General features: G+C 41.9%; 1 protein-coding gene and 1 pseudogene across 5 annotated transcripts in view; both read right to left on the bottom strand.

The window, feature by feature from the left end:
• LOC110147038 (zinc finger protein 266-like) overlaps window positions 1–2,373 on the bottom strand; it is a 30,568-nt gene extending 28,195 nt beyond the window's left edge. For 2 of the 5 annotated variants that reach the window (XR_011486367.1, XM_070463791.1), the window contains exon 1: window positions 2,120–2,286. Coding sequence is in view for 1 of the 5 variants with exons in the window: in XM_070463791.1 (XP_070319892.1) it covers window positions 2,120–2,227 (108 nt within the window). In the remaining 4 variants the exon portion in view is untranslated. The other 3 variants (XM_070463822.1, XM_070463807.1, XM_070463816.1) reach the window with 3 other exon arrangements.
• Window positions 2,374–15,258: 12,885 nt separating this feature from the next.
• Window positions 15,259–15,894, bottom strand: LOC139033945 (eukaryotic translation initiation factor 1 pseudogene; annotated as a pseudogene).
• Window positions 15,895–16,536: the final 642 nt, after the last annotated feature.

Genomic DNA, 16,536 nt, shown 5'->3' with positions numbered 1-16,536 from the left:
ATCAACATGAATCAGCCACAGGTATACATATCACCATTGTGTCTCTGTCCCTGGCACAAAGCCTAACTCATTAAAGGGATTCCACAACCACTTGTGGGCTGCCAATTTGCCACTTTCCACAAAATATTCTAGTACAGTACACACAATTGAGGGAATATAAAAAATAGAATTGCAACATAAAAATAAAGTAAGACTCACATGAAATGTCTTGGAACAAAAACATAAATCAAAATGCTATAGTTCTGATAAAGTGTGTATTTTTCATTGAAGATGAAAAAATTCTTTTGGGACATTCTTCTTGAAAACAAGTGTCCCGATGTCAAAGCTAAAATTTGTCCCTTGCATTTCTGCATAATTGGTTTTAGATATGCCTTTTAAAGTTGATCAGAAACTACAAAATGGCACAAGAGCTAAGCAAGAGAATTTAATATCCACTGAAGTAAATATACATTTGTCTGATGACCTAGAAAAACAATCTAGAAGCTGACCCTCAAAATATACCCCCCAAAAGCGAAATAATATACCGAGAAGTTTATTCACACAAGTTAATAACAGATGCTAAAAGAAATTATAGCAAAGTGCTGGGAAACAAGCTATTCTGAGGATCAGAATATCACTGCACCTAGGACTTTATAGGAAAGTCTACCATTAAAATAGAAAACATTGAAGATTCCTAGCTTAAGCAAGTAGTCCCACTTAGCAACACAACCAAGGGATGTCCTAAATTTACATTTCCTGATGGAATCCAACTTGATGTATACAACATCACCTTTAAAATATGCATAAGAAATAACCAGTAGAATACTCTATACCAGGAGTTGGCACATTTTGGTCACAGGTGTGTTTTTGTAAATAAAGTTCTTTGGATCACAGATATGCCTATTTGTTTCCCTAAGTCGACAGTATTATTCTACTACTAAGACAGAGTTGAGTAATTCCATACCTTATTGCTCGTGATGCATCAAGCACTAACAATCTGAACCTTTTCAGACAGTAAGTTTGCCAACCATGGCTCTCAACCAATTACCAACTGACAGAAACTACAGGACATGAAGGAAAACTTAAACATACCGTGAATATAAAAGCACAAATATAAAACCGTGGCTTTTTAAGCAATGTGTGACTCCTCAAAGTGTCAATATAATGAATTTAATAGACAACGGCAAGTGATCTCGGTTAAAAAAGACTAAAAGAAATTAACAGTTGTCACATATAAGCCCTGATTGGGTTCTAGATCCCCAAAGTACCAAAAATATATTTTGGAACCACCTGGAGAGGCTAACTTATTATAGTAGATACTTCAAAATATTATTTTTACCTTTCTTATGTGAAATAATGGAATTCTGATATTTAGTAGGATAATGCCCATACCTTTAGAAGAAGTATTACCAAGTATTTAAAAGGCAAGTCATCATGTATGCAATTTATTTTCAACTTATTCTCAAACAACTCACCACGGTGTGTTGGTAAATCGAGGCGAGAACAAGCATGGAAAATACTAAAACTAAATGAACCTACAACAACGAACATTCACTGTACTGGAAGGTCACATTTTATTGAGGTTCTAGGCGTTACACAATCACATAATGTGGGGAAATACACATTTAATCCAAACAAATTATGGTTTCTCATTCTTGAACCTGTATCAAAAAGCCTCCACCATATCTCCTGGAGACCCGTGTTTGACTGTGGGATCTTACGACCCTAGGTATTTCAGATGAGTTAACTGCTCTCGTTTTGTGTGTTTGTTTTTAAAACAAGTTCTGTAATCTACATACATTTATATAGAGCAATATGCGCAGTCTTGATATCCGAGGAATCTGTACCTCTATGTAATATTAAAAAACAACGTGCAAACAGAAAGCCAAATTGTTTGGTGAAACGTTACTTTTCATACAAAAGAAGCAGGCGTTTAAACCAACTCTCCCCAATACTCTGAGCAACAGGGCAGTGTGGCCAGGTTCGTGACATCCGGAGGACGTGGGGGACGGAGTAACGCACACTACAGCGGAAATTCTTTTCCTCGTGGACGAAAGTCACAAAGAACTCATTGGAGGCTTTCAAATAGGGAAGCACAGAGAATGAATACACCCCTTAGACGCGCCCTCACAGCACTTACCACCCGACGGTGACTCAGATCCCGCGGACTCAAAAGGAGGGGCCAGGCCTCTCTCAGGAGTCCCCTCGGAAGCCAGGCCCAACATGCTGTATAACGACTTCGGTGCATCCCAGAACCCTGCCTCGACGCAAGACTCACTCACAACAATGTGAAACACGGGACGACAAGCCTACCTCTTTCCACCAGGCGCAGACCAGCCCGATCAAAATGCTGTCGCGAGCCAGTGACGCCACTTCCGTTTAGTGCCGCGGCTGTAGAGGGGCGGGGTTCCGGAACGCTGGCTGCCATTCAAGTTCGATTGATTGGCAAGTTCTGTTAGCAGAGATAACTGCTTTGGAGCGGGTTCCCTAGGTCAGCTCAGAATGCGGACTGCAGGCAGAAGCAGGCCCAGAGGAAGCGGCTAAGGCCAGAACTAACTCTATGGGCGGAGCTGCAAGCAGAAGCCGGGGCCCATACCAGGCTGTAGGTTTGGAGGCGAGTTTTGGGTAACAGTTCTGGGTTTAGAGGGCAGATGGGAGAGGCTGGCGATGGTTACTCACCCAAAACGATGCTACTCAAAAACTTTTCTGCTTGCCTGTTCTCAAATTCCTGGAGCGCTTAAAATTAGATTCTCCCATATTGACAAACTTGGCAATCCTTGAGATGGCCAGATTCGGCCAGACACCACTTTCTGATCAAATTCGTTGTTGTCAGGGGGTAGGGCCACAAAGCAAAGTGGGGTAAATGCACCACCAACACACATGGAGCTGCTCGACTACTACAGAAATTTTGGAAAAAGCAGAATTATCCAAGAGGCAAAATTCCACCCCAAAGAAGGAAGAATGTTCAAGCCATTTACATGCTACACCTGACGCTGAGCTGGACACCACAAAGGTTGATGGTCTTGAAGGCAGTCACTTATTTGTGAAAAAGTTAGAAGAGAGGAAGAAATTTTCCCTAAAATAATATCTGTACAAGATAATGGTGTTTATCAAGCTCTCAGGGAGGCACATTAGGTTGTTAGTCAAAATGTGTGGGGTTTTCCCCTCGTTTTCCTGATTGTTTAGTCACTCAGTTGTGTCTCCTGGCAACTTCATGGATGTCAGCACGCCAGGCTTCCCTATCCTCCACTATCTCCTGGAGTTTGCTCAAACTCATGTCCATTTATCTGGGGGTGTTCATTAATAGGATAAAGTTTCTTTATATTTGGGGACTCCTGTTTATTTGAATTAGCTTTGCTTTGTCGGTTACCTGGCACAGTGATCAGCTACATGGATGCAGAAAACCAAAGTTGTCTCAAAGTTCCTGTTCTCAAGACTCTCAGAAGATCCATACCAGCAGTCCCTCCTCTTCAGGCTTTTCCTGTCCACGTACCTGGTCCTGGTGCTTGGGAATCTCATCATCCTCACTGTCAGCTCTGATCCCCACTTCTACCCACAGTGTACTTTTTGATCTCCCACCTGTCTCTTTCTGATATTTGTTTCAATTCCACTGTAGTTCCAAAAATGCTAGCAAATATCCAGACACAGAGCAAAGTTATCACCTATGAGACTATCACCCAGATGTATTTTTTCTTGGTTTTTGGGTATTTGGACAACTTCCTCCTGACTGTGATGGCCAATGACCACTATGTGGCCATTGCCACCCCTTGCACTACACAATCACCATGAGTCCCCACCTGTGAGACCTGCTGGCTCTAGTCTCCAGATCTCTCAGTGTCCCAGTCAGCCTCTTGCAGTCTGATGGCATCTCTTGTTCTGCACACACGTGGAAATTCTGAACTTCTGTGAATTTGCTGTGGTGCTCAAGTCTGCCTATTCGGATGCTCTCAGCAATTACATCATGCTGTATTCTGTGAATGGATTGCTGGGAATTCCTCCACTTGCTGGGATCCTTTTCTCTTACACTAAGATTATTTCCTCCATATTGAACATCTCTTCAGTGGAGGGGAAGTACAAAGCTTTCTCAACCTGTGGGTCTCACCTAACAGTCATTTCCTTATTCTATGGGACAGGATTAGGAGTGTATTTCAGCTCTGCCTTCTCCCCCCTCCTTCTCAAAGCAGGCAATTGCCTGAGTGGGGTACACCGTAGTCATCCCTATGCTGAACCCCTTCATCTACAGCTTGAGGAACAGGGATATGAATAGGGCCCCGAGGAAACTTGCCAGCAGGTCTTTCTTGTCCTTGTGAGGAGACATGGATGTTGGGATGGGAGAATCACTGTTAATAACCTATATAAATACACTGGTAATCAGAAATACCAAATCTTCAACTTCATTGAGTGTATGCTTTGTCCCTCTTTTTCAAAAAATACCATAGCTTGAGTTTCTTCTAAGTTTTCACTTCCTAAAGCAATTGATTCTTAGGCTTCTCTGATGACTTAGTGGATAAGAATCTGCCTGCCAATGCAGGGGACATGTGTTTGATCCCTGGTCCAAGAAGATTCCACATACTGAGGAGCAACAAAGCTTGAGTGCCATGATCTAGAGCTCATTAGCCACAGTGACTGAGCCTGTGTTTTGCAACCAATGACGTCAGTGCACCCGAGTCTGTGCTCCATAACAAAAGAAGCCATTGAAATGGGAAACCTTCCAATGACAGCTGGAAAGCAGCCCCTGCCAGCCACAACTAGAGAAAGCCAGCCTGTAACAATGAATACCCAGTACAATTAAAAATAAGGTAAAAAATAAGTAATAAAAAATAAAACAAAAGCAACTGAGTCTCAAGAACTTCCTTTAGTGAAATTTATGACCTCTTTCCTGTGCAGAAGTGTTCATCTTTTAGTCGGATCAGTTCAGTTCAGTTCAGTCGCTCAGTTGTGTCCAACTTTTTGTGACCCAGTGGACTGCAGCATGCCAGGTCTCCCTGTCCATCACCAACACCCGGAGTTTACTCAGACTCATGTCCATTGAGTAGGTGTTGCCATACGACCATCTCATCTTTTGCCAACCCCTTCTCCTCCCTCCGTCAATCTTTCCCAGCATCAGGGTTTTTTTTTGAAATGAGTCAGTTCTTTGCATCAGGTGGCCAAAGTATTGGAGTTTCAGCTTCAACATTAGTCCTTCTAATGAATATTCTGGGCTGATTTCCTTTAGGATAGACTGGTTGGATCTCCTTGCAGTCCAAGGGACTCTCAAGAGTCTTCACCAACACCACAGTTCAAAAGGATCAATTCTTCAGTGCTTGGCTATCTTTATAGTCCAACTCTCACAGCCATACATGACTACTGGAAAAACCATATCCTTGCCTAGATGGACCTTTGTTGACAAAGTGATGTCTCTGCTTTTTAATATGCTATCTAGGTTGGTCATAACTTTTCTTCCAAGGAGTAAGCGTCTTTTAATTTCATGGCTGCAGTCACCATCTGCAGTGATTTTGGAGCCCAAGAAAATAAAGTCTGTCACTGTTTCCCCATCTATTTGCCATGAAGTGATGGGACCAGCTGCCATGATCTTAGTTTTCTGAATGTTGAGCTTTAAGCCAACGTTTTCACCCTCCTCTTTCACTTTCATCAAGAGGCTCTTCAGTTCTTCACTTTCTGCCGTAAGGGTGGTGTCATCTGCATATCTGAGGTTATTGATATTTCTCCCAGCAATCTTGAGTCCAGCTTGTGCTTTCTCCAGCCCAGTGTTTCTCATGATGTATTCTGCACATAATTTGAATAAGCACAGTGACAGTATACAGCCTTGACGTCACAGCTATGACCTGATGCAGTCAAATAAATAAACAAATACGTATTTTTTTTAATTTAAGAAAATGAGATAATGCCAATTATATAAAGCAGTGACATCATGTTCACTGAAAACCGTCTCTTCAAAATTAATATATATCATTCAAAACTTAAGTTTTATTTACTATATGAAGTTTAGAATTGATAGCTTAGCATTGAGACCATTGTCAAACATGTTTGTGGCTCCAAAAGAGATGATTTCAGTCCGGGACCAAAAGACACAGTCCCAGTCACTCAGAGCTTTGTGCAGTAAAGTTTATTAAAGTAACAGTGATAGAGAAAGCTTCCAACAAAATCACTGGAAGGGGCACAAAGTTTAAGTGGGGCATTATATACTTTTCAACTGGCTGCTGAGAATAAATAAAAAATAATACCTCAAGGTTGAAAGAGTTCCATCAGACCATTTCCCAAGGCAACATCCTGAGATAACTTCGGCACAAGATTAGCCAGAGACAACGGGTTCTGGGCAACCTCTCTGATCAAGATATACTGTTGCTGTGTAATCAGAGCTACAAGTCTTGAGACACAGGTTCCCAGGCAAGATTTGTTACAATTATCATAATTAACATAGAGCCTAAGAAAAGCGTTTCCATAAGTAAGACATTATGCTGTGTAATCATTAGCTCTGAAAGAAAGGCCAGTTCTCAGGCAAAACACATTGCTGCACAAGGCTTAAGGAAAGCAAGACTGAGAATGTTCACCTCCTCCTTAAAGGGGTCTGGACTGCATAAGCTGCTGCTGCTGCTGCTGCTGCTAAGTTGCTTCAGTCGTGTCCGACTCTGCGACCCCATAGATGGCAGCCCACCAGGCTCCCTGTCCCTAGGATTCTCAAGGCAAGAACACTGGAGTGGGTTGCCATTTCCTTCTCCAATGCATGAAAGTGAAAAGTGAAAGTGAAGTCGCTCAGTCGTGTCCAGCTCTTAGCGACCCCATGGGTAGGCTGCAGTCCATGGGGTCGCTAAGGACTGCATAAGCTAACACTCTCAGAATCAAAGGAAGTGCATATGGTCTGCAGGGATGAAATAAAATTAACCCAATTTGCCTAAATACCTTTGATTATATTGATAAATTATCTGAAGCCTCCTGTTTGGGTTTCTTCTAGTCCTGCTCCTCCCTGACTCACTCTCTTCCCTACTCTTTTCTAAAGTCTAGACTACATGCTCCCTGAGAGTCAAGATATATATTTGGCCAACTTTGTGCATAGCAAGTCTATACCATAGTGAGCCTCTCAAATATTGTTAAGTGAATGAAACCATATTTGAGGTACCTTTTGGAACTAAGTTTGGACTAACAGGTTTAATCAACAAATCTTAGAGCTGGAAAAGTCCTTTTTGTCTTCCATGTAGCTTCATTAGTTGTTGTTTTTTTTTTTTTTTTAAATGAGAGTACAGATTTCCTTGAGGAGGAGTGAATTTCCAGGAATGGACTACTGATGTCAGAGACTGTTTTGGGGGAAGACAGATGAATCTATTCTGTGAGCAGCTTATTATATATTGTATTGTTTCCATAATATCTTACAGAAAAACACAAATTATCTTTTCAGCCAGTCCAGTAGTTCTCTCTGTAAACACGTGGTCTATTGATCTTTGTAGCAGTGCTTCACATCCTCGATAGAAGTTCTCATTTCTATCGAGGATGAAGCCTTTATGACGTGATTCTTACCCTTGTTAATCACAAGAGAGCTTGCTTTTTCTCTCTGCCCTCTGCCCTGTGAGAACTCAATGAGAAGGAAACAATCTGCAAACCAGAAGATAACTTGATGATCCTGGTGAAAGAGATGAAACAGGATAGTCATACAGATAATTGTTGAAATCCTGGTAGGGAATTACAGATACAGAGGGAAAGAAACCTAGCAAATATTGTTAGTTAATGATCACTCAAGAAGGCTATCAGAACCTCAGGAAATGAAGTAGGCTTGCTTAAGTATAAAGTATGAGACATGCCCCAGGTCATTAAGTGAAAGAAAAAAGTGTTATCAATCTTCTGATAATGTGAATAAGCACTATGACAGTCCTATTTTGACCTCATAGGGTCAGACACTCTTCTGCCCCATACAAAGGGGGAGTTGGTAACAAAAGCTTAACATCTACTTGAACAACAAGGAAGAAAGAGGTCTTTTATTTCTCCCCGACTCTCTTTTGATTATAAAAATATAGCCTATTTAATCCTTGGGAGGGCTTCCCTAGTGACTCAGAGGTAAAGAATTCGCCTGCAATGCAATAGCCACAGGAGACACGGGTTCAATTCCTGGGTCAGGAAGATCCTCTGGAGAAGGAAATGGCAACCCACTCCAGTATTCTTGACCAGAGAATCCCATGGACAGAGGAGCCTGGCAGTTTACAGTCCATGGGGTCGCAAGAGTCAGACACGACTTAGCAATTAAACCACCACCACCACCACCACCACCAATCCTTGGGGTAGAGTCCCCTCCACATGGCCTGCTTGCATCTCTCACATGTGTCCTATATTAACAGATCAACTTCATGCCTACTACTTTGCCTCTTGCTGAATTCCATCTGTGCAGAGACACAAAGAATCCGAGCCTCGCTAAGTTCAGACATGAGGTGAGTGATTGTAATGGGTTCAAGTCCCAATCTGAGGCTCACAGTTTCACTGGTACCTAGATCTCAGAGTTCCAGCCTGTAAAACTGTGAGAAATACATTTTTGTTGTTTTCAACCCCCACCCCACCCCCACTTACGGTATTTTTTTTTTTTACAGCAACCCAAGCTGACTTAACACTCCTTTTTTCAAGTAATTGGAAGAATTTGTGTAACACATCAATATTACGATGTTGTTGTTTAGTTGCTAAGTCTTGTTTAACTCTTCTGTGACCCCATGGACTCTGGCCCACCAGGCTCATCTGTCCATGGGATTTCCCAGGTAGGAAAACTGGAGTGGGTTGCCATTGACTTCTCCAGGGGACCCTCCTGACCCAGGGGTTGAATCCACTTTTTGAGCACTGCAGGCAGATTCTCTACCACTAAACCACTAAGGAAGTGCTTCCAATTTTCCAAATAACCAATATTCTCTCTATACACTCTCATTTGTCAAGTTTCCTATCAAAATTGTTATTTTAAAAAACTCCCATAGTTTTTACTAATAAATCATTTCCAATCCAAGTTCTCACTAAAATGCTTCTGTGATATTAATAATTTGAGCCTTAATACCCTGCTTATATTTTTTGTCTTATCAATAAGTTCAGGGTCAAATGCAAAAGTTTTGAAAGTACATACTGTGTAAAAAAAATCTATGCTCCCTCTGAAGAAAGGAAGGGAGGAATGAAGGAAAGAAGGAAAAAACATTGAATTTGTTCTCAGTTTAGCTGTCACTTCTTAAGAGAAGCCTTTCCCAACTATAGAACCCCATGCAGCACAAATAACTTCTCATCAGACACTGTTCATACTACTGTAGGTCACACAACCTGAAAAGCTGATTCTGAGACAAGCTGATTCTGAGACAAGGACAGACTTACAGGAAGCTTTTTGGAGCATGTTTTGGGAATAAACAGAATTACCATATGAGTCAGCAGTTCTACTCCTAAATCACTGAAAACACTCAAACAAATATATTGGGTTGACAAAAAAGTCTGAGTTTTTCCATAAGATGTTACTTTTCAGCCGAACCAATATGTACATGCAATCTAATATGTACAGCACTACTCCCAATTAATAAATCATGGAAATAACCCAAATGCTCATCACTGGATGAACGGATACACAAATTGTGGTACACATATACAGTGGAACATTATTCAGTCATAAAAAAAGAATGGAGCAATTAAATATCAATTACACAGCCAGAGGTCAGGAGGAGAAGGGGATGACAGAGGATGAGATGGTTGGATGGCATCACCGACTCAATGGACATGGGCTTGGGTGGGCTCCGGGAGTTGGTGATGCACAGGGAGGCCTGGTGTGCTGTGGTTCATGAAGTCGCAAAGAGTTGGACACAACTGAGCGGCTGAGTTGAACTGACCACAGCCAGAAATTTTTTCTAAGGAAAGAAATACTAATTTCATGAACATGCTCAGTGAAAGATGCCAGATACAAAGGTCTCACATTGTATGGCTCCTTTTATCTGAAATATCCAGAATAAGTAAATCCATAGAGAAAGAAAGCAGATTGGTGGTCTCCAGGGCCTGGTAGAGAAAGCAAAATAGTAATTGCTGAATGGGTACAGAGTTTCCTGTTGGGGTGATAAAAATAACCCAGGTCTTCTGCATTGCAGGCTGATTCTTTACCAGCTGAGCCACCAGGAAGCCCAAGAATACTAGAATGGGTAGCCTATCCCTTCTCCAGCAGATCTTCCTGACCCAGGAATTGAACCAGGTTCTCCTGCAGTGCAGGTGGATTCTTTACCAGCTGAGCTACCAGAGGAGCCAAAAATGTCTCTAGGAAAAAGTTTTAAAAATTGTAAAATGAGCATTTCTTGGAATTGCCTTTCCCAGTTTTGACAGTAAATGGTAAAATACAACATGAGAAAGAAATGATGACCAGGCTGACAACACTCAGGGATGAGGTTCAGGGTCACCCTACCAACTAAGCCATCTGATCTAGCAGAGTGTTATCCGGAGGTGAGAGCTGAGAATGGATAGCACAGGAGGGAGACAATGAGAATCAACTATGGCTCTGAGGCCACCTACAGTAGCAGAGGCTATAGATTGACCCATCGACCTTCTTTTTAGTAGTAGTTTATCTCACTCACCCTCACCCCTAAAAACAACCCATGGAAACCGTGAAAGAGAGTATCAAAGAAATCATTTCAGTGAGCTCAGACCCTTGCCTCTCCGTGTACATGGAAAATCGCTAAATTCCTTACCTTGACATATCTGACTTCTTTAATTAACAATAATCTTTTTACTTTCAGGTTACCTGGTCTTTGTCGCAAAAGCTCCTCTATATCCTAGCTCACCTCTCACTTCCTTGGAACAGTTTCTCAGAATATCTGAAAAGCTGTTTCCCAGGATACAGTTCTTATTTGGCCCCCACTAAAACTTAACTTGCTGGGGACCTTCTTGGTGGTCCAGTGGTTAAGACTTTGCTTTCTAATGCAAGGGGTGCAGATTTGAGCCCTGGTCGGGCAACTAAGATCCCACATGCCATGAGGTGCGGCCAAAAAAACCAACATCAACAACAACAAAAAGCAGCAACAAAACAACTCATAACTGTCATGTTTTACAGTTTTTTCCAACAGGAGTTATGTTCCATGAGCCCGTTTCTCCACATCAAATTCTTCATTTAGAGACCTATGTACTCTGTTGGAGATACATCACATAATGATTGTCATTGACTTAGAGTGTATACTGCATTTTGCAAATTAATTAGAATACTCCGTGTGTTCAAATGCTTGCACTAAAAATTATCATTCTTTCTGAAATTAAACCTCTTCCTATGTCTTCTATTAAAAATTTTAATCTTTACTATATTTTATACTCCTTTTAGATTATACGTTCCTCTTTCCTTCTCATTATAGTTACTTTATATTTGCCACATATATGTCCTTAATATTTTTCAACCCACTTTACCTGGGTTATTTCTGTCCCTCTCTTTAGAGATAATAAATGGAGCCCTCTCTAATAGCAACAAAGGTCTCCTGACATCAGCAAATACCAGGGGATATTTTTCAGTCTTCATTTTGATAGTTATTTGAAGAAAACCAAAATTATTAACCAGTTTATTTTTCCTCAGAAAGGACATTTTTTCTCCATGATATTGTGGACACCAAATAATCCATGAAACCTCCAAAGATTCATCAAGGGAAGAGCATTATAGAAAGTTGGTTCCTGTAGATATTAAAGTTTCTCTGGGGGGACACCTTGTAATTTTAAGTCAAGACAAAGAAAGAAAAATTTCTCCTTGGAGGAAATAAATCCATCTCCCTCCAAGGCTACTTGCAAGGACACCACACTGGCTGAAAATTTTCCATTCTTTTATCTTTGCACCCCAAAGGAGGTGAATTGTTTGGAGAGCAGAAAGACAATAGAACAGTTTATTTGATGAGGAGCTATGAGGATCCAACCTCTGAGATGCTGGAGACTTTAAAACTCTTCTATTGTCCCATTCCTATAATTTTCTGACTCTAGCCAAGTGAAAACACAGTTGGGCTTCCCAAGAACAGACAATGGAGAACAGAAAGCTTCAGTGATAAACATCAGAGAGTATGTCCCTCAGGATGTGCTGCTGGAATAAGAAGGAATAGAGAGATGGTGGGTACTGGGTGTTGACTTAAAAATACTGACAACCTAAAAGTTGAAAGTTGTGTGTTTTATTCAGCAGGAATTTTTAGGACTTCAAGCCTGGGAAGCAGCATCTAAAGGAATTCTGAGAGAACTACTTTGAGAAGGTGAGGAGGGGGGCAGCCAGGTTATATAGAAGTTTTATAACCAAGGGCAAGTAGTCTGAATGTCAAAAGATTATTGTTAATTAAAGAAATTTGGTATGCCACGTTAGGAATTTAGTGATTTTCTATGCCTGTGAAGATTCAAGAGTCTGGGCTTACTGAGATGGTTCCTTTGATATGCATATCGGCTAAGTAGGGCCGGTATCCTGAGCTTTCACAACCTGGGTTTCCTCAGGGCTCACCTTAGGGGCTGTGCTCAGATAGCTGCTAAATGGCAGGTAATCTTTGTCTTCTTGTGTTCTCTCAGGGCTCACAGGTTCATGAAGGAGGGCTGCAATTGCTGAAGACTGTGACATCCTTGTTTACTGATGTGGCAGGAAACAGCCCATTCTCGTTGGCTTGACTTGTAAAATACTGAGACTGGGAGAGTCTCATATTTACTTGATGTGTAACATTGAAGTCCCTGTTTTTTGAAGGTGCTTTAGTTTCAAATGAAATTAGTCTTTTCTAGTTCTGGCTGTTTCTTTCTCTCCCTTCTTGGGATTTAGAGCCTCTTCCAGTGAAGAGTATTTTTCCAGAGAGTCTCCACCTCTTCCCTACTTTCCCAAATTCTAGGTGTTGGGACCAGCCCAACAACAAACCAACGTGAGGGAGTGGTGCCACAGAAGAATAAGGAGAAAGAAGACTCAGAAATAAGGTGGGATCAGGGGGCTGATGCCATTCCCAGGCAAAAGCCCAGATCCTAATCCTTGCGTGACTTTTATTGTTAATTTCTACTTCCTTGTTCATGTTCTAGAGATATCTGTTCTTTACAATCTCAGGCTGGGGATAAAGATATACAATGCACAGTCCTCAATGTCAAGCATTCAGGCCTTTCGTGACTTTGTTTAGCCCTTAGGCTAGTGATGCCCTTTCTCAGCAACTCCCTCAAAGCTCTGCTCACAGGAACAGTCACTAATGCTTTTCCACCAGTCACATCAGTACTTAAACATCTTGTTTTCAAGATGTTTTCCCACAACGTACTTTTTACTGCTCCCAGCTCTTCGCCTGGGGGTAATGAGAAAGTCGTTCTTATTTTTCAAAGAAGCCCTGTTAATTATAGTACAGGCCTGTGCATAGCATATTCCCTACAGTAGGCTCCTGTTTGATTTCTCATGCCACATCCTTTATTTAACTAGTCACTGGAGATTTATTATGCACAAGATATTGTCTAACTTGTTCTTCATGTTGTTAGGGGAAGCACACTGATTGAAACTGCCCACCCTGGCCAGGCACCATAGTAACCATCTGCATGAGTTGTTTCATGGCAGGAGATCCTGATAAGGAATAAGGAACTAATAAGCCACCACCAGCCAGAAGAGTTCAGGAAAGGTCAAGAGGAGACACTACCTGTCCACCCACTTCCCAGAATCCCTCTTGCTAGCATCCATCTTGGCTGAGCGATGCGTGCGCCATCAGGAAAGACTCTGAATTAGAATGATTGGCCAAAGACCACCCGGAAACTAATCCCATCACCATAAAACCCAAGACTTCGAGCCACGCGGCAGAGCAGTTCTCCTGGGTTCCCTTACCCTCCTGCTCTCCACCTGGGTGCCCTTCCCAATAAAATCTCTCGCTTTGTCAGCACGTGTCTCCTCGGACAATTCTTTTCCGAGTGTTAGACAAGAACCCAACCCCCTGGAAGGGGGTCCCCCTTCCTACAACAATGTGACTGGATTTTTCTATTATATTCCATTAACTATCCTCTAGTACTGTTAGCATTACTTTACTAGCGTGTGAGATGAGTGCAATCGTGTGGTAGTTTGAGCATTCTTTGGCATTTCCTTTCTTAGGAATTGGAATGAAAACTGACCTTTTCCAGTCCTGTGGCCACTGCTGAGTTTTCCAAATTTGCTGGCATATTGAGTGCAACACTTTCACAGCATCATATTTTAAGCTCAACAGGAATTCCATCAGCTCCATTAGCTCTGTTTATAGTGATGCTTCCTAAAGCACACTTGACTTCCCATTCCAGGATGTCTGGCTCCAGGTGAATGATCACACCATCGTGATTATCTGGGTCATGAAGATCTTTTTTTGTATAGTTCTTCTGTGTATTCTTGCCACCTCTTCTTAATATCTCCTGTTTCTGTTAGGTCCCTACCATTTCTATCCTTTATTGAGCCCATCTTTGCATGAAATGTTCCCTTGGCATCTCTAATTTTCTTGAAGAGATCTCTAGTATTTCCCATTCTATTGTTTTCCTCTATTTCTTTGGCTTTCTTATCTCTCCTTGCTATTCCTTGGAACTCTGCATTCAAATGGGTATATCTTTCCTTTTCTCCTTTGCTTTTTGCTTCTCTTTTCACAGCTATTTGTAAGGCCTCCTCAGACTGACATTTCGCTTTTTTGCATTTCTTTTTCTTGGGGATGGTCTTTCTCTTTGTCTCCTGTACAATATCATGAACCTCCATCCATAGTTCATCAGGCACTCTGTCTATCATGTCTAGTCCCTTAAATCTATTTCTCACTTCCACCATATAGTTGTAAGGGATTTTATATAGGTCATACCTGAATGGTCTAGTGGTTTTCCCTACTTTCTTCAATTTAAGTCTGAATTTGGCAATAAGGAGTTCATGGTCTGAGCCACAGGCAGCTCTGGGTCTTGTTTTTGCTGACTGTATAGAGCTTCTCCATCTTTGGCTGCAAAGAATGTAATCAATCTGATTTTGGTGTTGACCATCTGGTGATGTCCATGTGTAGAGTGTTCTCTTGTGTTGTTGGAAGAGGGTGTTTGCTATGACCAGTATATTCTCTTGGCAAAACTCCATAGCCTTTGCTCTGCTTCATTCCGTACTCCAAGGCCAATTTTGCCTGTTACTCCAGGTGTTTCTTGACTTCCTACTTTTGCATTCCAGTCCCCTATAATGAAAAGAACATCTTTTTAGGTTGTTATTTCTAGAAGGTCTTGTAGGTCTTCATGGAACCGTTCAACTTCAGCTTCTTCAGCATTACTGGTCAGGGCATAGACTTGGATTACTGTGATATTGAATGGTTTGCCTTGGAAACGAACAGAGATCATTCTGTCATTTTTTTTTTTTTTTGGCTCTTTTCAGTTTATTGCATGAAGGAGTTACACTAGTCCAAGTTAAAAGCAGACCCCAAATGGTTACATTATACAAGCTGTGAGGTTTTTAAACTTGTGACAAGGGACAGAAGGGAAATTCTACTCATTGCAAGGAAATCCTCACTTAAGCTTAAGTGAGCCAAAAGCACTTAAAACCCGTGAACCTTCAGCTGGTCGTCCTTAGCCAGTCCAATCTCTACCAGGAACTGGCATATGTTCTTGTGTTGGTCACCCTGTAGCTGAATTACTTCTCCATATTCTGGATGCTCAATTACAGTACCATTGCAGGCAAATTTCTTCTTAAACGCCTTCACTAGTTTCTTTTTATCGTAATCATCAGCGATCCCTTGGACAGTAGTAAGGGTCTTCCTGCCGTTTCTCTGTTGAATTCTTATATGGATATAATCCTCAGTGCCAGCAGGAAGCAGATCATCACCCTTACTTGCATCAGCAAAGGGGTCGAAAGAGTGGAGGTTCTGGATAGCGGACATACGATACGATTCCTTTTCCTCGGTGGAAACGGCCTGCGGAAGGCGGCGGCGGGAGAAGGCGGGCAGGGGGGACAGAGCGTCGGGAAGCGAGGGGGCTCAAGGGGGAGGTTGCTGAGTCCTCGGCGGTGGCTCAGTGACTGGGCCATTCTGTCATTTTTGAGATTGCATCCAAGTACTGCATTTCGGACTTTCATTGACTATGATGGCTAATCCATTTCTTCTAAAGGATTCCTGCCCACAGTAGTAGACATAATTGTCATCTGAGTTAAATTCACCTGGTCCAGTCCATTTTAGTTTGCTGATTCCTAGAATGTTGACGTTCACTCTTGCCATCTCCTGTTTGACCACTTCCAATTTGCCTTGATTCATGGACCTAACATTCCAGGTTCCTATGCAATATTGCTCTTTACAGCATCAGACCTTGCTTCCATCACCAGTCACATCCACAAGTGGGTGTTGTTTTTGCTTTGGTTCTGTCTCTTTATTCATTCTGGAGTTATTTCTCCACTCATCTCCAGCAGCATATTGGGCACCTATTGACCTGGGGAGCTCATCTTTCAGTGTCCTATCTTTTTGCCTTTTCACACTGTTCATGGAGTTCTCAAGGCAAGAGTACTGAAGTGGTTTGCCATTCCCTTCTCCAGTGGACCACATTTTGTCAGAACTCTCCACCATGACCCATCCGTCTTGGGTGGCCCTACATGGCATGGCTCATAGTTTCACTGAGCTAGACAAGGCTATGGTCCATGTGATTAGACTGGTTCATTTT

Source organism: Odocoileus virginianus, chromosome 3, assembly GCF_023699985.2.
Source record: "Odocoileus virginianus isolate 20LAN1187 ecotype Illinois chromosome 3, Ovbor_1.2, whole genome shotgun sequence".
NCBI lineage: Eukaryota > Metazoa > Chordata > Mammalia > Artiodactyla > Cervidae > Odocoileus > Odocoileus virginianus.
The sequence above is the reverse complement of the archived record's forward strand: the minus strand, read 5'-3'. Positions and strand labels throughout refer to the sequence as shown.